General features: G+C 35.0%; 1 protein-coding gene, 1 long non-coding RNA gene and 1 pseudogene across 4 annotated transcripts; 2 read left to right on the top strand and 1 right to left on the bottom strand.

Moving 5' to 3' along the window:
* Positions 1 to 3,044: 3,044 nt before the first annotated feature.
* On the top strand, positions 3,045 to 4,147 carry LOC114758022 (uncharacterized). 2 transcript variants are annotated; one of them, XR_003741738.1, is made up of 4 exons: positions 3,045 to 3,222; positions 3,373 to 3,460; positions 3,584 to 3,675; positions 3,932 to 4,147. It is a non-coding gene; the product is annotated as an uncharacterized LOC114758022 (long non-coding RNA). The 2 variants fall into 2 exon arrangements; XR_003741737.1 differs by lacking the exon at positions 3,932 to 4,147 and having other exon boundaries at positions 3,047 to 3,222; positions 3,584 to 3,769.
* Positions 4,148 to 5,331: 1,184 nt separating this feature from the next.
* On the bottom strand, positions 5,332 to 23,540 carry LOC114758019 (uncharacterized protein At4g37920-like). Of its 2 annotated transcripts, XM_028947021.1 has the most exons (8): positions 23,530 to 23,540; positions 8,570 to 8,934; positions 7,835 to 8,112; positions 7,297 to 7,462; positions 6,760 to 7,004; positions 6,247 to 6,434; positions 5,921 to 6,167; positions 5,332 to 5,490 (listed from the first exon to the last, which is right to left on the bottom strand). In XM_028947021.1, exons 2-7 carry the CDS (start codon positions 8,784 to 8,786, stop codon positions 5,939 to 5,941), a joined length of 1,323 nt encoding a protein of 440 aa, XP_028802854.1. In that variant the 5' UTR covers positions 8,787 to 8,934; positions 23,530 to 23,540; the 3' UTR covers positions 5,332 to 5,490; positions 5,921 to 5,938. The 2 variants fall into 2 exon arrangements, with proteins under 2 accessions (XP_028802854.1, XP_028802853.1); XM_028947020.1 differs by lacking the exon at positions 5,332 to 5,490 and having other exon boundaries at positions 5,510 to 6,167.
* Positions 11,906 to 20,784, top strand: LOC114758021 (probable cytosolic oligopeptidase A; annotated as a pseudogene).
* Positions 23,541 to 23,834: the final 294 nt, after the last annotated feature.

Genomic DNA, 23,834 nt, shown 5'->3' with positions numbered 1-23,834 from the left:
ACAGTGTCTCATCTCATTGAACCACATTCTAGAATGCCCTCAAAGCACATGGGTGGGCCCATGGCTTGTGGTCTTCATAATTTGTATGAGCATTCTAACAGTCAATGAGGACATTGTTTTATATATTAAATTTATGAAATATGTTCCCTGGTCAAAAAATTTATGAAATATGTTGTTTTAATCTTACAATATAATGTTTTTTTTTTGTGTAAATTGAAAAGGGAAAAAAAAAATCAGATCCTTGTTTGATTTTTAAACTGATTTACTTTAATAAATTTTAAAGGACAAATGGTTTAAAGTCTAAGGAATTCATCAATTTCGTAATTGAACTAACTATCGGGATTTGTAAAATTAGGCTTAGTAATAAAGAAATTGAAATGCCTAACAGAAGCGAAATTCTGAGGACTGGCAAGGTTGGATGAAAATTCCAACCTCCCTGGAAGTTTCTATTTGAGATATTCAGAGTAATATAGGGCAGAAGCTTTGTCATCCAGAAGGCATTAGGATTCAATCTGCATGGTTATCAACTGTAATGAAAGAGTATAACATGTTTATCTAATTCTTAATGATTTAACTACCTTTTCTTGATTTTTATAAAATGGTTAACAATGCATTATAAACAGTTTTTTTTTGCTAAGTAGATGTATTCTTATATTAGAGATAATTCTATTTGAAGCAGTATCAAATGATATGATACTTCTGATGTTGTGAAGAAAGCAAACCAACGCAAAAGAACCCAACTTCATTAGTTTTTTATTTTTTGGGAACACCATGTTTTCCTACCGTCCCTTTCATGAGGCTTCCTATAATTTTCAGATCTCTATTGTTGGTCCTCTTCATAGCGTCACTCACTTACCCCATTCTATGTGATTTGAGTATTCAAAAATACAAATGTATTAGGAAAAGGAAAAGGAAAAGGCCTCAACAATTTCTTATAGAATAAGAATAAGGAAGACGTAAAGATGAAATAAAATACAAGAAAAGCTAAGGTATGAATGTCAAACAAAGGCTACACAAATAGGAAACCGAACCAAATAAAGCCTCCCCCCTTCTATTCCATTTCTTGCGGTTTCCAGCTATGGCCAGGGGGTTAGGTTTCTTCATTCTTGGTCAAATTCTTGAGGTTTTTTTTTTTTTTTTTCCTTGAGAAACAAACACAGCCCCATCAGCCATTAAAGTCAAGCAGACAAGCATTTGGAAGGGCGACAAAGAATCAAAACTATTATTTCATTCCCATCTTCCCATTGCATTATTATTCTTCCACTTTCTTCGTATTGCATTATTTTTTCCTTCTATTAAAGCTTGTTTGGGATGGCATTGGAACTATTCTAAATTGACTTTTAACCATGAAAATCACCTCGAGTCCAAATCACATGAAAAAAAAAATGTTTATAAATTATTTTAAGGTTGAAGCAATTTTTTTTCCTGATTTCTAGTATTTGGCCTTAGGCTTTTTTAATTTAAATATTTTAAAACCAATTTTTAATATATTATTTAAACAAATTTATGTTAAAATGGTTTTTTTCCCATAAAAGGCTATTCAAACTTTATTTGAGGTGGTATAAAAATTACTTTTATCAAGTACCAACTCCAATCCTAAATATAAAAACTAGTTTAAAATTCAATTTAATTATAAATATAAAATCTCAATTTACTGTTTTTTATATTTATTCATTTGTTATCCAAAATACTCTTCATGAAGATTACATGCAGTAAAGAATTTTTATTACAATGCATATGATTAATGAGGCATTTTAGTAAAGAAAAAACTCACCTATTATAAATAACTAACTTAACTAACCTCTATAATATTAATAAATTAGTTATCTAACTTCTATGTTAAGAATTAGTTGTAATACTGAATAGGTAATAGTAATTAATAAAGGTGGAAAAAGAACAAAGCATAGGTAATACTCCCTATGGTCTTTTTTATAAGAACCTGAAATTTAAGTTTTCTTATAAGGTGTTTGGATGGAAATTAAATTATGGTTTCAGAAGTTATTTTACGATATGTGAAATAAATATGTGGATGAGATTATCTCAATTTAAAAAAAATGCATTTAAAAAGCACTTCTCCTAATTCTCAAATACCCTTTTAGTCTTTTTTTGTAAGACCCCACTTATATTTGTCTAAACATTTAATGTGTTTTTATCACTTTTGTCTTTAATTTCCTCAATTCTCTTTCATACCTACGCTTTATAAATAAAAGCATATTTTAAAAAAAATATTTTTTACATATTTATTATTTTAAATCGTAATTTAGTTATTAACGTTTTATTAAAAAACTAGGACGGAGCACCGTAATAAAGCGGCGCCCGATTTACGCAATACAACATCAGGGTCAAGCTGAGCTGTCACGGGGCCCACATTCATAATGACGGCTCACTCTTTCCTTTCGGGTGGATATAATATAAATTTGTCTTTATTTTAATTTTAATTTTTCAAATTTTAAAAATTGGACACCTGTCCGTCACGCAATCCTCCACGTCATACCTTGATCTGCCACACGTCTCGTTGCAATCGTCGTTTTGTTTTCCACGTATTTCAACGTTAACGGCGCCGTCAAGGGCCGCAGTGGGGTGGACCCAGACCAGAACGAAAGTGGGAGTCCTCCAATCAAATTCCTGGAGCTATGGTTCTCCATCGGATATGGTTGAATCTTGATTGTAATCTGGTAATATTAACATTACTTATCTTTACTTATTTTCTTTTTTAAAACTGTAATCCTGCTTCTAAATTCTATTCATCCCATGTTAATGTTAGAGTTATACCTAGCTAATTTATATTTATGAAAAAGATTTAAATAAATTACTTAGTTTTAACGAGACATTAGATTATACTATAGTGATTTATAAATTATATAAATTAGTTTAAAAAATTATAAAAATAATAGATAAAATAAATTAAAATCTTATTTTTGTAATTAAAACCAAGTCTATGATTAAATTTTATGCTTATCACTGGGGAAGGAACTAGCATCGTAATGGGAGAGGACAAGAAAAACTTGACACGCAATATGACACATATAGGTCGAAACTGGGGAACATGCGAATTGAAAGCTTACCTTTGCCAAAAACCCACAATAAAATCCCAAACTTTGTATCGTCCTGGTGCCTTCTAAACCCAACAAAACGCTACAGAGAAAGTTTGTGCCTTTCCCCCGATTCACTGAGAAATGAGTGACCCCAAGTACGGTTATCCCTATCCTCCTCCTAATCAAGGTACCTACTTCTCTTCTTCCTCCCTCATAATCTCATATCCTGATGCAGTTTCTTCTTTCTTTTAAAAACGCCATCACAGTTTTCGTTTCTAGCTTGGTCTTTTTTTTTTTTCTGCAATAACTTTGTTGGCGGGGAAAAAATTGGTGTTAGGTTACTATCAGGGTCCTCCGGTGATGGCACCACCGCAGTATGCTGCTGCGCCGCCACCCAAAAGACAGGCTGGTTTCCTTGAAGGATGGTAAAACCTCCCGCTTTATTATTTATGCTTACCATCTTATAAAAGAACATTATTATGGGATCAATTTACAGAAAATTCTTGTTCTGGATAATGATCTGTGTTTTCTTGTTCTTTTTGTGGCAGCCTTGCTGCCTTGTGTTGCTGCTGCCTCATCGACGAGTGCTGCTGCGATCCCTCCGTCATCTTCATCAGCTGATCATACTCCCTATTTTCATGTAATCAATAATTAAGGGATTATTCATCTCACATAATCCTCTTAACTATATATATACACACAAATATATGTAGTGTCAGTGTCATTATTGTATTGCTTCTGGATTTTATAGCTTATGTGTGGTTTAAACTTTTAAAAACTGCTACGATCATATTAAGCACCGCTCTGTTTAGTATGCGCTTCGGTTAGATTGTGAATTTCCAGTGTGTTTTCTTAGAAAGTGGATTATCTTAATATGGTGATGGGTTTGGTTGCAGGAACTTTGTAGAAGACAAGTGCGAATTAACTGTCCATTTTCACATTTCGCATTTGATTTTTAATTTTTTCCAAGAGGCTGTCTTGAAATATACGGCTAGATTTGTTTTTTTTTTTTCCCCCGTGGTTGAGTCAATTTTATGGACTGTAAGTTTTAATAATTAACAATTTTATTCTTGGAATTTAATGGTGAATGAATGAGATAACTTCCACCGGTATACGTCAGATTGTCAATTTCCACGGTCCTTTTCCGGGGCAAGTGGATGCCAGCAGATCTTAAATTCTTCCATATCGTGTGATGGCTTTGCGACCAACTTTTGTAGAACTGCGAGCTAGCTTTATTCCTTCGCATTTCATATTCAATTTGGGGGTATTCAAGTGTTTTTAAACAATATATTTTTTTTACAAATTAAGACAAATTTTTTTTATGTATTTATTTTGTATATCGTAAAAATATTTTTAAAATTATGATTTTGTTTCCATCTCAATATCTTTTTAGACATTGTATGGGCTAAGATATTATAAATAACCATAATCCAAATAATCAAATCAAGTAATATACTGAAAGTGTGGAGAAATGCAAATTATTTTTCTGAAAATGGATCTTCATCCCTCTCATGTAAATAATGGTTCATGTTCGTTAATAGTTAGGTTCTTGAAATTAATATGAGTACAATGGTTGACCAAAAAAGTTACTCCTCCGGTCCTTAATATAAGACCCATTTAACTAATTTGATTAGATTAATGATGTTAGGTAAGTTAGTTAATTATAAGAAATGTCACATGTTTTTCCTAAAATATCATAATCATCTTTCTTAATACCCCATCTTCTTCTACTACTTGATTATGGTTGAGGGAGTCTCTATAGGGGTAATTTAGAGAAAATTGATAAATATGAGAAATGGGTCTTACATTTAGGACCAAAACTAACTCAACAATTGGGTCCTATATTAAGGATCGGAGGAGTATATTGGTATAATAGTTAATGGGGATAAAAATGAATGCTAATAAATATATAACAGAGAGGTGGTTGGCGTTTCTTATAAAAAAGAATAAGTGACCTTTCGAAAATTTTTCTTATAAAAAGAAAATGAGGGTGGTAATAGTTAGGTTCTTGAAATTTAATGATTTGAACTTAAGTTTGTCAAGAGAGATACTTCGAATAAGTTGTTATCCCACCTTGGCCAACGTGAGAGGTGGGAACAGATGCGAAAGTCCGTTTCAGAATGAATTGGAATTTTCGAGTACATAAAATATGATTTCGAACACCTTATACCCTCCAGAATAGGCTGTCCTACCTGCTGTGGCATATTTATGGCGAACCATATCTCGAACTGGTACTACAAAGGTCTCACTCAAAGTATTAAATGGGATTTAAAGCGAGGAGAAACCGACCAACTAGCTAGCTAAGCATATCCCTTTTGGTTCCCCCATTGTGAGGCTAATATGAAGAACCTGTTTCATGCAATAATGAATGATGATATCTTCCTGTGGGATGACTCGCTGAACTAACTGAAAATTTCTTCACGAATGCGACCACGAGAAGTGGAGGGCTTGGTTCCTGTGATAAACAGAGAAAATTTGGGTAAACGGCAAGAGTGCTTAACCAAAGCCTTGCTTTGGTGGGAGGCTTACTATTTACATTACAGCTTTTTAAATGAGTACAACCCCACATGTTCGCCATGCAAAAGAAGGAAACATGATACAAATCCTTCTAAATACGAGACAAAAGTAAAAATTACACCATGGCTTGTCCTAACACTAATGACCCCTTGAAATTTAATTCCCCTAAATGTCATTGTAAAAAAAGTAGATTACACCCCCATATATCTTTGAATGCGGATAAGTTGTGGCCCCAGCTGCTAGTAGTAGCCACTTAAAACGTCTTTCGCACATTTACTTGATCATTTCCTTCTTTGACCCCGCTTTCCCTGTTGCCCTTTTTACTTTCAAGGCATGAAACAATGAAGCGAGTGGGCAGGGAAATTTGCATTTTTAAGTGAAGTACCTTAAAACTCTTCTTCTTCTTCTTCTGATTTAGAGTCTTTTTCTGCATCAGACTTTTGAAGTGTACGTTTTTCCAGATATTCTTCTTCAATAGTTTCCTTGAGGATGAAGAGCCTCTGAATAACCACAGGTTGAGTTATCTGCTTGGCTTCCCTCAACTCTGTTTCTTCTTTATTCAAATGATACGCGTCAAGCATGATCTTAACCCACTTATGCAGCTCCTTCGGGGTCCTGCTTAATCAAGAATAGGAGAATGAGAGTGATGATAAAAATCACTAATTTAAAATGAAGCAAAAGGATGTTCCCTTACGTGTATAATGCATTAGGGTCTATGGTTTCATGTTTATCACCAGGGGAGAAAGTTGTTGCTAATGCAGAGAATCTCTCCTCAGGGTCTACAATATTCAACAAATGCTTAAGCAGCTTTATTTCTTTAGGAGCCATGCTCCTTAGACTGCTCTTTGTGGTCTTGTACAATTGATACATTATATCTTTCACCTGCAGAGAATAGAAAAATGTTGTTTGAGCACACAGAAGGAGTGTAAACATATTTCTTCTCAGCAAGCAAAATTAAGCTTCCATGCGCTCTATGCTGAAAAGGATAAATGATTTGGTTCTGCATCATTTTCTCCAGATTTTAATAGCCTGGCAGCATAAAGTTTTACTTTGTTTCAGCTTTTTATACTGATTATACTTTATTATATTGAAAAGGACTTGGACACTTCCCATCCTACACTAACATAAACACTATCAATTCAGTGAAAATGGCAACAGGAACACAAGTCCAGAGAAATCCACAGAAAATCGTGTTCTAAAATTGTACCTCATTTTTCAGTGTTGAAGACTCTTTTGCTTTAGCCCAAGCACTATTTATCAAGAGGATTAATGATGAATCAAGTTCCTTTGCCTTTGCAAGGCTTTTGATCTTCTCACATGCCGCATCAATTGACGGTGAGTTGAGAATATCATCAAATTTGGCCTGTGCAGGATCCAACGTCTCCACAATCTCTAAAGTGTTGTCATAGGCACTGACAGCTGCCAAGCATCTAGTCCCAAGCCTGGCAATTGCTGCACAACAAACGGGCCAATCAATTGAGGAAGGCAGCTTAAGAAATAATTCTTAGGTTTTCTTTTGGATGCATCATAATGGAGAAAGTTCATTTTTACACAGTTTCTACTAAACATATAGTTTGAATGTCCCACCCATCTTAGACTATGAGCTGTGCACTTTGATTACAAGTATCCTTAACCATCACGCGACATGTCTTTCCTTCTAGTGTTTACTAGATTTAATTTACAATCACTATTTATTCGTAATATTAATCCAGATTTGAATTAATTCTTTCATTCACATGCTTACCATCTCGGTCTTCCAAGGTGTCATATGTGTCTGAAAGGAGAGATAGGTAACGGAAGAATTCCCCTGTAAAATCTTTACGCCTCATTGCAACAATGGCATTTATATCAGTAGGGCTATCTTGCACCTCCTTGAGTAGATCATTGTGTTCTTCCATTTCATCATCAATCTGCAATGCTTAAACCTGATCAAGTAGAACCGAGGAGGAAGCTCTAAAATCAAGCAAGTGTCTAGACTCTAGATATGAGATAGTTATTTGGTTCCTGGCTTCTAAAAAAGCTTACAACTAGAAAAGAGGTTAAGTCAAACCTAAAGAAGAAAAAAAGATGATATTATCAGTTCAGGAGGTAATCACTAGACAAATTATCTGCTCTCATTTATTCAGTTCAAATAAAATTTTTGAGATGTCATTTTCAAACTAAATTTGAACGAAGATAATTCTTAGCTTTTCCTAATTTTCCATCAAGGCCAAAATACTAAATTTCCTAGCATCCAAAATTGCAAGGGGCGTAACATAGAAAAACTGATAGCATTGCTTTACCTTCTTCATCTTTTTCCACAGTGAAATGAATTTTTGCTTCTTAACTGGGTCAATCTCCATGTCTGCCCTTTTCTGGCACCTTCTGTAGAAGCTATCCTTATATTTATTCCACTCTTCTCTAAATACCAAATACTTCCTCCATTCCTTTGATTTGGTCTTCTCATTCATGAACACATCTATCATTCTGTCACAAATTTCGGTCATACTGTAACCCTCCACAATTTCAACCTCCTTTTGCTCTTCCACTTGAGCAGAGGATACTCTGCTAGCTAGTGGACCTACACACATTCACCCATTTTAGTGACCCATGAAAAATACATTCCCCCCGGGGGGGGGGGGGAGTCATCAAGTACACCATCAAGGAAGAAGAGGGAGGGGGTGGGGATACAGCCATACCCTCTTCTCACAGTTTGCTGGCACAAAGAAACAACAAAAACAGAAGTAACGCGATAATTTTCCTTTTTAATCAAAACAAAACACGAACATTTTTCCGGTTTCAACTAAAATAGATTCTTCTTGAATAGGTATTCGCTGGCACCCCCCTAAGATTAGTACCCAAATCTAGTAAACAGTGACACGCATACGATTAAAATATAAAAACATAGAGGACTCCATTTCGCAATCCTATCTTGAGCACAAGGAAAATACAGCATGATAAGAAACCAAAAAAAAAAGAAGAAGTAAAAACTCGCGAGGGAAACCAAAACAGCATTAAAAGTAACAAGGAATACTCACAGAGTCGGTCGCCATATAGGCGAGTCTGGGGTTCGAAATTCTGCCGTGCTAATCTCCTAGCTTCGTGTTTGGAGCAAGGGTAAAGCTTGGAAGGTAAGAACGTAGAAGCAGAGGAGGAGGAAGGAATTACAAGACAGCGTGGGGAGTGATTTTCAGGGCAGGAGATGAGAGTGGGAGTGGTGCTATTGAAGACGAAGGCAGAAATCTCGTAACCCATCGGTTTTTTCCTTCGATTAAGCCACCTTCGGACTACCGTTCACTGACTCACTGGTTTAAGACTTTCAGCTAGTTCCACCATAGCAGAGGCCCAAGGAATCCAAGGGGCGAGGTTTCAGCAAAATCTCTGTCGCTCTGTCCCTATTATCCTCAAGCAGTTCCCAGAGAACTCCTTCGTTTTCATTTGCTTGGTCCGAGACTCCGAGTTGATTTTCTAAGAGTAACTTGTTTAATTGTATGGCAAAGATTGAAGTATCAAAACAATTTTTCTATTAACTTCCATATTTAGGACTGATATCATTTTTTATAGGACTAAAAATGTTTTTAAATTTAATATCACTGTAAAAGTTTATAATTATAATAAAAGAAAATTACAATTAAGTCCAAAAAAATAATTATTAAAAGGTCCAAAAAACAATATAAGTAGTTTATAATAACAAGTCTTACAATAAAAAATGACAACATTTAAAACTTGTTTTGTAATTTTTTGTCTTTTATGAGACTTAATTGTAATTCTTCTGTATAATAATATTATCTCTTAGTATTAAAAATATTTGTTACCGATACTGTTAGCAAAATTACAAATTGTCATCAGTCGAGAGCATTTGTTCAAACATGAGTTCATGAATACGACTATTATTGGTCTGTAGAATCTTTTGCCATATAATAAAATTGCACTAAAAATTGTGTATAATTAGTCATTAATCTATTCATCTTTGCAACAAAATTACAAATGCGTGTTTCAACTATTTTACATACTAATATTAAAAAACTGATTATAAATTATTTCAAATGAATTTTTATCTTTAATAGGTGCAACTCTTTTTTAGTTGCGCACAATTTATCTTTAAATATGTGCAATGCATTATATATAGCTAAAGATATATTGAATATAAATGAATAAGAGTTGCATGGAGTTGCATTTATTCAAGAGCTTAACCCTTTATATGCCTTTGAACAGTAAATTTTGCGAGAAAAACATTTCAGCAATTTTCCCATCAAAATTTACATGCCCGCAAGTATAATTCCATCCATATCATCAACGTCATCTCCTTCTAAGCTTCCTCAATAACATTGTCATGTTTCATTGATGACCAATTAAGAGAACTCCAAATGGGATGGTACTATTCCGTGGCTTGATGACCCTATTTCTTGTTTCCGATATGTTTACTGAATTTTTTTTTGTACAATGTAGGATCGTGATTTCTTTTTTATGTCTTATAGACCTATTGCATATTGCTCCTTTTATTACAATACTACTACCTCCTTTCCTTAATATAAGACTTTGCTTAACTTTTATTTTGGTCCTTAATATAAGACTCTCGATCCATTTTGTCTCTCATATTTATACATTTTTTTTTAAAAAAGTAGTTCTTCTAACAGTGGTAGTTCTAACCAATACACTTGATTAACAAGGATATTTTAGGAAAGACAACACCTATTTATGATAAATAACTAATTCAACTTACTTCCTTAATCTCTTCAAATTAGTCAACTAGCTCTTATAATTAGGATCGGAAGTAGTATAATACCTACTTTTTCTTTCCTGGCCCAAAAGAAAAAGAGAACTCTCGTTGACAAAAGAGAAGGAGAACTCTTGGTCCCCCCACAACAAAACCAAAATATACTTCTAGTATTTGGCTTCTGATATTATTAATGACCATGTTGCATGCACACTAGTAACGATGGACCTTAATCATCCCTCCCAAATAACTACGCTCATAGTTTCTTCTTGTATTTGATTCATAACAAAACTTTTTTTAGGTTAATAATTCGGCTGACCAAGGTGTTAGGATTTTGGGATTGAATTTTTAGTGACATGAAAAATCTATGCTGGGGAGATTTAATGTTAATCCAAAAACATTTGACTAATTCTTACTTCGTCAGATCCCTCATGCAAGAGTAAGTTGAGAGTTGGATTCGATTTAGAATATAAAATCTTAATTTATCTTATCTTATATATTTATTGTTTTTTCAATTAATTTATCTAACTTTCTTAATTTATTAAAATTAATTAAGTATTACCTCTGTCCTAAATATAAGAGTTAGACAATGAATTTACTTTAGTTCTAAATATAATATTTTAATTCATTTTATCTTTTAAATTTATATTTTCCCCCCTCAAAGTAAGGAGATTTTTATTAAGTGATAATTACAATGCATATGTTTAAAAAACATTTTAGGAAAACCACTATATATATCTGTTGCAAATAATTAAATTAATTATTTTAACATCTACAAATTAATTAGGGTTATTATAATCTTTAGTCCCTCAATTTTGTCTCAATTTTAGTTTTGATCTCTTAAATTTTAAACTATAGGTTTTGATTCCTCAAAAGGCAAAGTAATTCAAGTTTTTGTTAATTTATAGAGACTAATATTTTAAATAAAAAGAAACTTGAAGGACCAAAATTAAGGGTTTGAAACTTGAATGGACAGAATCAAAATGAGAATTAACTTGAAGGAATAAAATTATATTAATCCAATCAATTGTTAGTTGGCAAAAAAAAAAAAAGAAGTCTTGCATGTCAAGACACAGAAGGAGTAACTCTTACATTAAAGATAAAATGAGTATTTTATTTTAACATGGAGAGGGTCTTTTTAAGTTAAATCAAACGTATATATCAGAATTACAACGAGATCTAAATTTATAACATACATACAAACGTCTAATTAGCCGGCAATTTTCCTGGCAAATGCCTGTGACTGATTATGCTGTGAAAAATACAAATAAAAACCATTTTGAAGGTATATTTATACTGTTTTTTTTTTCAATTTTCAATTTAATACTTATGTCTTTTTTATCTTAATTAAATCATTAATTTTGCTCTATTAATATTATTAACTCTTGCATAGAGCTTAAAAATACTAATAGAACAAAAAGAGCTAATACTGCTGAAAAAAATAAAATCAAATAATTTAAAAATTAAAAAATATATAGTTACTTCTAATATGATTTTAAAATAAAAACGTAAAAAGTCGAGAGAGTGCGAGGATTTTTTCTCCCGCTTTTTGACTGAAGTCAATGAAGTTCAAGCGAATGCCATGGACATGGATAAATGGCATGAGTCAAGAACTCAAGGTCCATCCGAAGATTTTTCCCGCGGAACATTAGAATAACGTAAAAGGATGAGGGACGGATCCCTGCTAGGTGCCCTTCTTATAATGAACGTGCTCATGGCTGCGTGTTTCCCTCTCTGTCGTTCCATCCAACCTCTCCTTAAGCGCGCTCCTCACTCTCTTCCTTTCTCCAAAGCCCCCAAACATTCCCCCCAGTCTCATTCTTGTCCTCTTTGGTCTTCTTCCTTCTCCTTTTGCCTTGAAGCCATTCACAAGTCCACTGCACCTCTGTCCTTCTCTTGCTCCTTCACTTGCTCTTCCGTTTCTGCGCTATCAATGGCTACCCCTCCATTAGAGGAGACCCCTGAAGGAAACCCACTTCTTAAGGACTTTGAGTTTCCCCCTTTTGATGTTGTCGAAGCTAAACACGTTCGACCTGGGATTCGGGTCCTCCTGAAGAAGCTGGTTTGATTTTTTCCCCTGCCCTTCTGTCATGTTGGATTCTTCTTTCGATTGTGTTTGTTAGTGTGGTTGCTTGTTTGCGTTCGCGATGATCGGATCCTACGATTTTATGCCATCGATTTTGACTGCATGCGTGAACGTGAGTTTTTAGGAAGTTGATTTGGAGGAATTGGAGCGTACAGTGGAGCCTTCGTGGCCCAAGCTGGTCGAACCATTGGAGAGGATTTTAGACCGGTTGCTCGTTGCTTGGGGAATTGTCAATCATCTCAAGGCCGTCAAGGACAATTCCGACCTCCGTTCTGCCATTGAAGATGTTCAGGTATTTTTCTGTTTTTGTTGTCATCATTTTGGTAGGCCAAACTTATGCATTCGTAATGCCATACCTGTCTGTGAATACTTGATTTGTGGTTTATCATGCAATGCTTAATGGAGATTGATGCATTTGCTGCACTCTTGATGTCTGAGTATTTCTCATATTGCACGATGTTAATCTGTTTCCTTTTATCTATATCTACGGCCGATCAAATGAGTACTTCTAGTTTTGGTTAGCGTGTTTCTTTCGGGAAATTGCTGGACACTACTTTTCTTGTGCTAACAACGCTTGAGTGTGGTTTGCAGGCGGAAAAGGTTAAGTTTCTTCTTAGGGTGGGGCAAAGCAAACCTATCTATAATGCATTCAAAGCTATTCGACAGTCTCCTGATTGGCAGACATTAAGTGATGCTCGGAAACGTATAGTTGAAAGTCAGTAATTTAAAAATCTCACGCTACTGTTCTTGTGACTGTTTAGTCTCTGTTGGCATGTTATTTTTCATGCTTAGTTGCTTGAGTTGCTCTCTGGGTTACATAGAAGTGCCTGTTCACATCTTATGTATACTTATTTCAATAATCGGAGAAAGTCTCTGCAGTTTTATGATAAATATTCTTTTTGATACTTTTTTTATTTTCATCAGATGTTAATTTTCTTCCAAATTAGATCAGGTGGTTAGGTTTTAGGTAGAAGGAGGTAGTTCGAGCTTCTCCTTGGCCCCCACTGAACAGAAAATTGAGCTGAGGATTCGCTATGTTTTTTGGTCTTCTGAACTCTGATAGTTATGTATTAGTTGTAAAGATGATGTTTATTCGAATTTTGATGAAGTATATATTTTGGTGTGAATTATCTCATGAATTTTCTCTCATCTAATACTGGGCTTTTTAGCTTTAAGTGTCTGACTCTGACTCTGTATTCTACTTATTGGTGTCTAAATGTGTTCTCCGATATCTGCATTAATTGTCATGCGAGTTGTTAAATAAGTTATATGTTGAAGCAATAATTTCAGAGTGTTCACTTCCTTTCTGCTTGGACATGCAAACATATTGTGTGGGACTTTTGTAATCTCATTTTATTGAGAGGCAATTTTACTTGTGTTCTGCAGAACAAATTAAGGAGGCTGTTCTTGCTGGTGTTGCTCTTGAAGATGATAAAAGACAGCAATTTAATGAAATCGAACAGGTTAGCTTTTGTGACAGTTGCTATATGTGACGCGAAATTTGTTCCTCCTTATTATTATTATTTTTTGGTTATTACATGCCAGAATGTGAGCTTTGGGTTTTGATAAAAATTCTTGTCTCTTCTAAAAGGAAGCAACTGAATTTCTGGATGGTGGAAGTTGAAAAGTTAAAATCTAAATAAAGATAGGATGGGAATTATAATGAATTTTTGAAAATTTAAATTCCAGTTTTATGGGTTTTGCTTTAATATCTCAACCACAACATTCTAAATGTGCTGTCTGTGAGGTTCAGTGACTGACATCACACTCTATAAGGCTTTTATAACGTAAATATGATAAAAGCTGGCCGTACTCTCTGTAGACTGTGTTACTGTAAGGTTCTTGATGAAAGTTGGTAATTTTTACAATCGCCCATTGGTTTTCAACTATCATTGCCTTTTGTCTTACCTCTGTTTCAATTGTGCTTACCATGATTTCTTATGCAGGAGCTGGCGAAGTTGTCACAAAAATTTGGGGAGAATGTTCTGGATGCTACAAAGAAGTTTGAAAAATTAATCACGGATAAGAAAGAGATAGAAGGATTACCTGCTACAGCTCTTGGATTGGCTGCGCAAAATGCAGTGTCTAAGGTACGTCTTGTTGATATAATATTTATTATCACTCATTCAGTTATTCAGCTGAGTTATAAATGATTCCTAAACTCATGGAAATTGGTTGCTTATCAAATGCTAATATGACCTGTGAGTGCAGGGGCATGAAAATGCCACAGCTGAGAATGGGCCTTGGGTAATCACATTGGATGCTCCGAGTTATATGGCTGTTATGCAACATGCTCAGAATCGATCCTTGTGAGAGGAAGTTTATCGGGCATATGTAAAACGAGCATCTAGCGGAGATCTGGATAACACAGAAATCATTGACCAAATTTTAAAGCTTAGGTTGGAGAAGGCCAAGCTTCTCAACTACAATAACTATGCTGAGGTATAATATTTTCATATTGGGAATTACGTTGAGTCCTATTGTAGGTTGCTAATGTGTAACCTACAGGTAAGCATGGCAACTAAAATGGCCACCGCTGATAAAGCAGAAGAACTTCTAGAAAAGCTTCGCAGAGCTTCTTGGGATCCTGCTGTGCAAGGTAGTTTCTATTGTGTTTTGTTATGATGTTTGGATCATACCCCAAATTGCATCTAATTCTTGGCTTCTTCTCAGTTTTGTGTGGGCATTTTTTGTTTCAAATATTTCTCCATTTTTTGTTTCAAATTGATGGCTGGATTCTCCATTTTGTGTTTCAAATATTTCTGTTGGCTGTTAAGAAAAACATTTTTTCCTAAAATATAGTAAAGAACTATGTATCCTCGAATACTGATATCTTTGATGTTTCATATATCCCAATTTATGGTCTCCTTTAAAATGCAACTCACATTATTGTTATTTTAGTTCTTTCTTTTTGTCATGCAAGAATATAAGTGTTGTATGCTTTTGCCTGCAGATTTGGAAGACCTTAAGCAATTCTCCAAAAGTCAGGGTGCACCAGAAGCTGCTGATTTGACGCATTGGGATATGGGTTTTTGGAGTGAGAGGCTCCGTGAATCAAAATTTGACATTAATGGGTTGCTCTCTCCCTCTCTCACACACACACTCACACACACACACACACACACACACACACTCTCACAAAAGATCGCGTGCGTGCATAGATAGGAAGTTGGAATGAATCGGACACTTGGAATACATGAAGTGACCATTGACGGGAAGACGTGATAGCCAAATCTGAAATGTTTGCAAGGCTGTTCAAAGTTTATTCAACATTTATTTTTGGGAGAGGTCATCATGTTTGTTCTGTTATACCTTTTAAACTCTGAATAAGAGTACAACATAGGGTTTAATTACATTTCATCTTTTGTTTTGTAATTGAAACTATTTATCATTGTCGGATGATGAACATCCCACTTCAAGGCTGTTACTTTTGATAGTATTTTAGCCTTTCTTTTTTTATCAAGAAAGTTTTTATCTGCAATATGGAGCTCAGATTTCTGGTGTTGTGTCATGCAGGAAGAACTGCGTCCATATTTCTCTCTGCCTAAGGTTATGGATGGACTTTTTAACCTTACAAAGACACTTTTTGGCATTGAAATTGAGCCAGCTGATGGCCTAGCACTGGTAATAAAGTGCAAATATGCTTAGTTCCTTGTACATGGTAACATCTGTGTCAAAAACTGACTCATGAATATTCCTATACAGGTCTGGAATAAAGATGTCAGATTCTACCGTGTTAAAGATTCTTCAGGCAGTCCTATTGCATACTTCTATTTTGATCCATATAGCCGTCCTTCTGAAAAAAGACAAGGTGCATGGATGGTTCAAGTTTTTGCTCGCAGTCGTGTATTATCACATGATGGTACCACTGCAAGGTTGCCTGTTGCCCACATGGTGTGTAATCAGACACCACCTGTAGGGGACAAGCCAAGTTTAATGACATTCCGTGAGGTGATTTCAGTTTCCTTTATTGCATTTGTTTATCTTTTGCAGCTGCAGTAGTTATTATAGCGATGTGTAGAACAACCATATTATGCAGCTTATGCCAAGCTCTCTCTCTATATATATTGCTCCATTTGAGAAGTTCCTTTCTACACTAGTTGCTACTGGGAGTGTTTGATCTGATGCACCTGGAAATGCTCAACTTGCTTAACTTAGGAACCTGTGATTCCTAATTATGATTGTGAAATTAATCATGTCAAGGTCTTAAAGTGTTAACGAGGATGAAACTGACGCTCATTATAACACGAAAGTTCTATATTGTATATCTTGTGAATAATTAATAAATATTTCAGAGTTCAATCAATATCTTGCGGATTGGGAGGTGCTAGCGAACTGTCTTGACTGAGTAATTGCCTGTATTCAATTCAAATTTTGACTTGATTTTGTTACGGAAACTTGACCAGGAAAATTCATGTTGCAAACAAGTCATACTATTAAACATTCCCATGCTTCTGCCAACTGTTACACAACCCACACAACAACTGACTGATGCTGACAAACTCACTGATCATTAAGTTTACACGAGTTGCAATGAAGTATTGAAAATTCTAATTATGCAAAGAGCAGAATATTGTCATTTGTTTTAATGGGGTGACAAGTTACTAGTTCTTTACTTTGCTGCCCTCTTTCTCAGGTTGAGACTGTCTTCCATGAACTTGGTCATGCACTTCAACATATGCTTACCAAGCAGGATGAGGGTCTGGTTTCTGGTATGCGAGGGATAGAGTGGGATGCTGTTGAATTACCTTCTCAATTCATGGAAAACTGGTGTTACCATAGGTAATTAAGAATGCAGTTCCTTGGTATTTAAATATTTCGATGTTGCTAGAATCCTGACTGTTGTTTTAACCAGACATGGATGTACACCTAATGTATATAATATGTGATTCCGCCTTGTTTTTATTGAAGTAAATGGCAGCTTCTGACAAATCAGTTCTTTTCAACATTTCATTGTGCTTATGGTGCTTTATGCTCTTGATTTATAAATTACCTCCCCTTTCTTCATCTTTTGGTTTAAGAGGGAAAATCATTGGGCCGTCTACAGGTTGTATCTAGTGCTTTGGTCCATCTCAGCACCATATTAATAATTCATTCATGTGGTGATTTTTATTGTAGATTGACACCGTAACATTTTATTGAATTTCATGATTTTTTTAAAAAATTTTAATAAAATATGATGTATACAAGACATTTATGATTTTTTGGCCCCTAACAGAGAGACTTTAATGGGCATTGCAAAGCACTATGAAACTGGCGAGAGTCTCCCTGAAGATATATATTTCAAACTTGTTGCTGCTAGGACCTTCCGTGCTGGGAGTCTAAGTCTTCGACAGGTCATTATAGTACATTGGCTAATTACTACTTTTCTGTATCTCTTGTGCTTGGAAGTTACTTCTATTACTCTCGCTAATTTGGCATTTAAGTTTTGGTCATTGTGTGGTATTTGGCTTTCGGATGATAATTAGCGAGTTACCTTTGTTAATATGATTAATTAAACAATTTGTGCAATTAGAACAAAAATTTATCCTTTGTTTCCAGTTCTTTTGGAATTTTTTTTGAAAATTTTTATTTTTATTTTTTAAGCATCAGGAATAGTTTAAGATGTCTCTATTCATTGTTTATTTGGGGGCAGGGAGGAAATTTTCATTTTCCATAATGCTTTTATCAGGCATTTAAAATGTGGAGGAAACACAAACACAGAGACGTACTTGTCATAGGTTCTGTAACAGAGTTTCAGTATGAAACCCTTGCTGCAATTGCCTTTCTAAGTTTTTTTTTTTTTTTTTAATCTTTTGTGTTGTCTCTAGTTGTATTGAATTGCTATAAGACTAGCAGTGCTATATGATAATGAATGTTGGGCATTAAAGAAACAATAAGAACATAAAGCTGGAGTACTGGAGATTAAGATTTCGAGATTGATGTATCGGTTTACAAGAAAAGATAAAATTTATAATGAACTTATACAAGGAAGAGTTGGCATGGTAATATTGAGGAGAAAATGGTAAAAAAAAATGTTTAATGTGGTTTGGACATGTACAAAGAAAGCTGTTGAAAGTGCTAGTGAGAAAGGTGGAGATAATTTTGAGTTAATGAAGAAGGGTAAAGATTATTAAAAAGGATCTTTTTGTTAACAATTTATCCAAAAATTTATTGTTGGCAGAGCATAGTGGTGTGATGCAATCTATATAGCTGATCCCATCTAGTGGATAAGGCTTGCTATTGCCGCAGCTGTCTCTGGTTGTATGTGTTTGAAGGGCAGAATTATATTGATTACATACACTGTGAAGAAAAATGGTCGTAAAATTGAAATTATGATTGCATTAATCGTAAGGCCATTTCCTTGGGCTCTATTTCAGTAAACCATTTAACCTGTATGCTTCAATATTTTATCCAGATTGCATAGTTTATTTGCCATTTTTGACTTTACTGTCCATGTTACATAAGTTATATCTTTAAATACATGAAATGACTTTGATTTATTACCTGTAAAATACGACTCGCAGTTAAGATTTGCAAGTTTAGATTTGGAGCTCCATACAAAATATGTTCCCGGGGGATCTGAATCTATCTATGATGTTGACCGGAGAGTTTCTGAGCGAACTCAAGTGCTTCCTCCATTCCCAGAAGATAGGTTCCTATGCAGTTTTAGCCATATATTTGCAGGTTTGCTCTGCTTCTTGTATACTTTTGAAACCATGCTTTGTTACTTGGTTTCTACTTTCTGTCCCTGGGAGACCTAACATCATGTGTATGTTTTGGGTTCTGTTATGTTTAGGTGGCTATGCAGCTGGATACTACAGTTACAAGGTGTTCTGAATTGTTTTAATGTTGAAGCATGTTTCTGAGGTTGAGGCACTTTGAAAATGTGATCCACTTTTGATTATATCTTATGATGAATTTGTCTGCTATACAGTGGGCTGAGGTGCTGTCTGCAGATGCTTTCTCTGCATTTGAGGATGCTGGATTGGATGACCAGAAGGTATCGTTGAAAGCACTGTCAATAAGGATTGAGTTTTGCCTCATAAGATTGTCTGTGTTTAGTCTTCTAAATCTCCCATTCTGTGAGTCTAGTAATAAAACAAGCTAGTTTTTATCAACTAGAAGATAATTAGAATGGCCTATGAATATTTATTGTCTGTTCGTTTTTCCCCTGATAAGAAAGTGTTAAAGCAAAAAACATACATGTAATTTACTATTTTTATTTCTTTGATATTATGTCCCATTTAAGACATAACAAGTGTATGTTTCTCTAATAATACTATGACAAGTTTGTGGTTGTTGCAGCAAGCTGTATGTTTTTCCATTAAACGATGTCATAGCATTATTGAAGGACGTATGATGGACTAATGGATTAAGGATAATTTAGATTATTTGATTATGCTCTTAAGATGTTTAGGCATCTGTTTTATTAAGAGTATGATATTTTGTTTTAATAAGGATATTTATATTATCTTGTTGATTTTTTTTCGGAATATGGGTTAATTAGGAAGTGTTAAGGTTTACATTTATCTTATTATTTTCTTATCATTTAGGACATGTTTGGATTTTATTATTTCAAAAAATTGACTTGGGGCTGTATAATAGCCCTAGGGTTTTCATAATCATTAGACCTTTTGGTGATTTAATCAATATTGAATACTTGAGTTCTCTTTCTCCACCTCAATTTCTGCTTATGTTTGCAATATTTTAATTGGACGACATTATAGCAAAGTAAATACGGAACTGCACTTAGTCTAATCTTTTGTTTAACTGATGGCATACTATCAGAAACTTGGTCTCATCTTTCTTGTCATGACACGTGCAAACAATTTGTGATTTTAGATGTTGGCCATTGTTAAACTTTGAAACTTGCCGTGGTGTTCCGCTGTTTCCCCTTGTACTTGTTTACCTTTGAGCTGTGACCATCATTATGCATTTTGATAGGCCGTGAAAGAAACAGGGAAGAGGTTCCGAGAGACCATTCTTGCTCTTGGTGGTGGCAAGGCACCACTGGAGGTACATCCGAACTGCGCTTCCTTTTGTTAGTAGAAAGATTTCCTAAGAATCATCACAACCAATGTGGCTATCCTTTTGTTGATTAACCATCTCGATGTTTTTATCTAATGTCTGGAGCATGTGCATACAGGTCTTTGTACAATTCCGGGGCAGAGAGCCAACACCAGATGCGTTGCTCAGGCACAATGGCCTTTTACCCGTTGCAGCTTGATATAGTTGATCTTCAGTATGTTTGGTTAGGTAGAGACGGGGGGTTGAGCTTGAATGTTTTGTTATTTCGTGGCCTAACCTCTTTTTACATATACGAGGTTTCGAAAATACAGATCTTCGTGTCGTCCAAACTTTGGATCCTGTCCCATTGTAGTTTTATTATGCAAGAAGTTATTATTGATTGAATAATTTGTATCACGGGATCACAGCTTCTTGGAGATTCAACTAAGAAGTGAATGCAAGTAAAATTTCTCTTGACTCCGTAGTATTGGTTGCTTCGACTCATCTGAGAACTGAGATATCCGCTTTTTCTGTTATATATTTAGCAGCTTAGTTATGAAGATATATTTCAGTCATGGTAAATTCATTCTTAACTTGCATTTCGCAAAATTCTCCCTTCAATTAAATTAAAATCTTATTGAATTTAAATCAATTTATTTATTTCTCTATTAGATAACTAAATAAATGGAGACTTTATAAATGATAAATTTAAGTTGATGGTGATACTGTTGTTGAATGTATTAATCTGAAAACGTGATAATGGGCAAGGGCATTGTAGTTCTGTTTTTTTTTTTTGGTTAAAATTTTTTGGGACCAGGCTGGCAGTGTAGCTCTGGTTATGGTGGGTGGCTTGTTTAGTATAAAAAAACACACACACACACACACACGCAAAAGATATGGATTAAACGAAATTATGAGAAACTATTGTTCAAGAAGGGTAGAGGCACAAGTAACTAGAGTCCTTTTGCGAAGTTTAATGGGATTTGGATATCATGGGCTTTAAAACAGAAGAATTTTTCTGCCAATGTAACTCAAAAAATTTGGTAAATTTCAGGCATAAAAAGGTTTTATTTTGAGAAATTTTATATTGCTGTTAGTGCTATAAAAATACTGAGGTCATATTCTACTAAAATATTTTTTTTCAACCAGGACTCAAAAAACATCGAGTTTATATTAATGATATTTTTAATTTAAATGTAGGTACTAATATCATACTTTAAGATTATACTTATATCAAATTATTTATATCAATTATCTCTCTCAAATTTTATTTAACTATGCGTCCTATTTTTGAAATAAGACACCAGGTTCTGGTTCAATTGGGCTTCACAGTGGTGGTTGGGATAGGGTGAACAATGGCATCATCTGACTCTGCAATCTGTGTTGTTTGCTAATGGTAGATCTGTAAATAACATGCCTTACATAGGAGGCATCACAAACGCCGTCAACGTCAGAATAACAGTTCAAGCTGATTGGGAGAATCGTGAATTCATGATAGGATCATTATGTGTATAAGGGCTGTTTGGTCTTTTAGCGTGGTAGTTATTTACCCTTTTCATCTTTTATTCAGTTTGTAATGCAAGGGGCTATATAGTTACTATACCATATGTGAACAGTATGTTATGAATGAACTAGAACTTCCTTTCTCTCTCTGTCTTCTCCTTCTTCGGCTCTCCTACCTTCTCCTTCTTAACCTCCTTTTTTGTTTGAGACTTATCATTGGCATCAGAGCAGTGAACGATCTGGGTAATGGCAGACAACACAAGGCTTAGATGCAATTGAAGGAACTAGAGGATCAGATCAAGACAGAAATTGACACCTGATTCGCTGGTATGGAAACACAACTAGAAGGTGTACATGAATTGAAAAACCAAGTAACAGGATTGCAGGACCTGTTGAGATAGATGTCTCTCCAACTCATTGAAGTGCAAATGCATAGTGGAAGGGATCGTGGAGATCAACATGATGCTGAGTACCATGTTCCAAATAGGTACACCAAACTTGATTTTCCAACTTTTTCAGCAATTGATGTGGATGCTTGGTTGGCAAAATATGAGTGCTATTTTCTCCTAGATGGAACTCCAGATACTCGAAAAACTATGTTTGCTAGTATTGCTTTGGATAGTGATGCTTATTAGTGGTATTGGCACTTTGAGAGAAGCCGTTATGGAGTGGTACCATGGGCTACTTTTGTAGAAGCCATTAAGATTTGGTTTGGACCCTTGTATGATGATCCCATTGAGGATTTAACAGATTGGAACATTGGCTGAGTTTCAACGTGAGTTTGATGATTTGATGTGCAAACTTGACTTACCAGATGGGAGAAGAATGAGTTGCTTCATTGGTGGACTTAAACCTGAATTGGCATCTGGTGTTAAACTCTTACAGCCACAAAACTTGTTGGAGGCTATGAAGCTTGCCCATTTACAAGAGTCAAATTTGAATTCTTTGCAACAGATGACCGTGGGTCCTTCGAGTGGTAAGTCTTCTTATGCTTTTAAGGGACTATTACCGAGCCTCGTGAAGAGTGTGTCTTATTCTGTGAGAGATAAGTCGGGCTGGACTGATAATAAGAAAGTGGGTACCACGTCTGTGAGTAATGCATTAGTACCGGCTAATACTAAAGGAGTGCTTGGGCGTCCTTATTTTGCTTTTAAGCAAAGGTTAACGACAGAGGAATTAGAGGAATGTAGAACCAAAAATTTGTGTTATTATTGTAGAGAGATATATTCTCTAGGACATACTTGTGATGCTAAGAAGAAAACATAGATATGTTTGATGGAAGTTGTTGACGCTTCTCTTAGCATGTTGTGATCGATGACTCTGTAGTATAGGGTTGTATTCCTAATGATCTTAAAAGTGTAGAATAACCAATTATCTCTATGAATGCTATGTGTGGTGGATCAGATGGTGACACCATTCGCGTTTTGGGTTTTATTGAAAAGAAATCTGTCTACATTTTGATAGACACAGGGAGCACCCATAATTTCGTGAATTCATCATTGGGTCGAGATTGTCATTTAGAGGTGCATGAGGTGAATCCTCTTCGTGTGTCTATAGCGGGGGGGGGGGGAGTCAACTTTGGGCAACAGAAAAGTGTAGTAGTGTTAAATGGGTCTTTGGTGGTACAGAATTTCAAAATGAAGTTATATTATTGCCATTAGCCGGTTGTGACATGGTACTTGGTATGAAATGGCTTAAAGAACTGGGAACTATTCAGTTGAATTGTAAGAATTTGACTATAGAATTTGAATGGAACGGTGCAAATGTGAAGCTAGTAGGAACTTGTGCTAACAAGAGTCGAGTTATTTCAGAGACTAAAATGATGAAGTTGTTACATGCTCAACTTGAATCGTTAGCTTTACAAATTGTTCCTCTAGATTGTTGCATTATTAATGTGATCGACGCAGTAATTCCGATTGAGATTGAACAGTTGCTAGTTGATTATGGGGATTTGTTTGAAGAATCAAAGTCTTTGTCGCTGTCAAGGGGCAATCATGATCACTGAATC

The sequence above is a fragment of the Neltuma alba genome, unplaced genomic scaffold, assembly GCF_004799145.2.
Source record: "Neltuma alba isolate B1F8T4 unplaced genomic scaffold, ASM479914v2 tig00010661_pilon, whole genome shotgun sequence".
Taxonomy (NCBI): domain Eukaryota; kingdom Viridiplantae; phylum Streptophyta; class Magnoliopsida; order Fabales; family Fabaceae; genus Neltuma; species Neltuma alba.
Note: the sequence above shows the minus strand (reverse complement) of the source record. Positions and strands in the feature narration are given on the sequence as shown.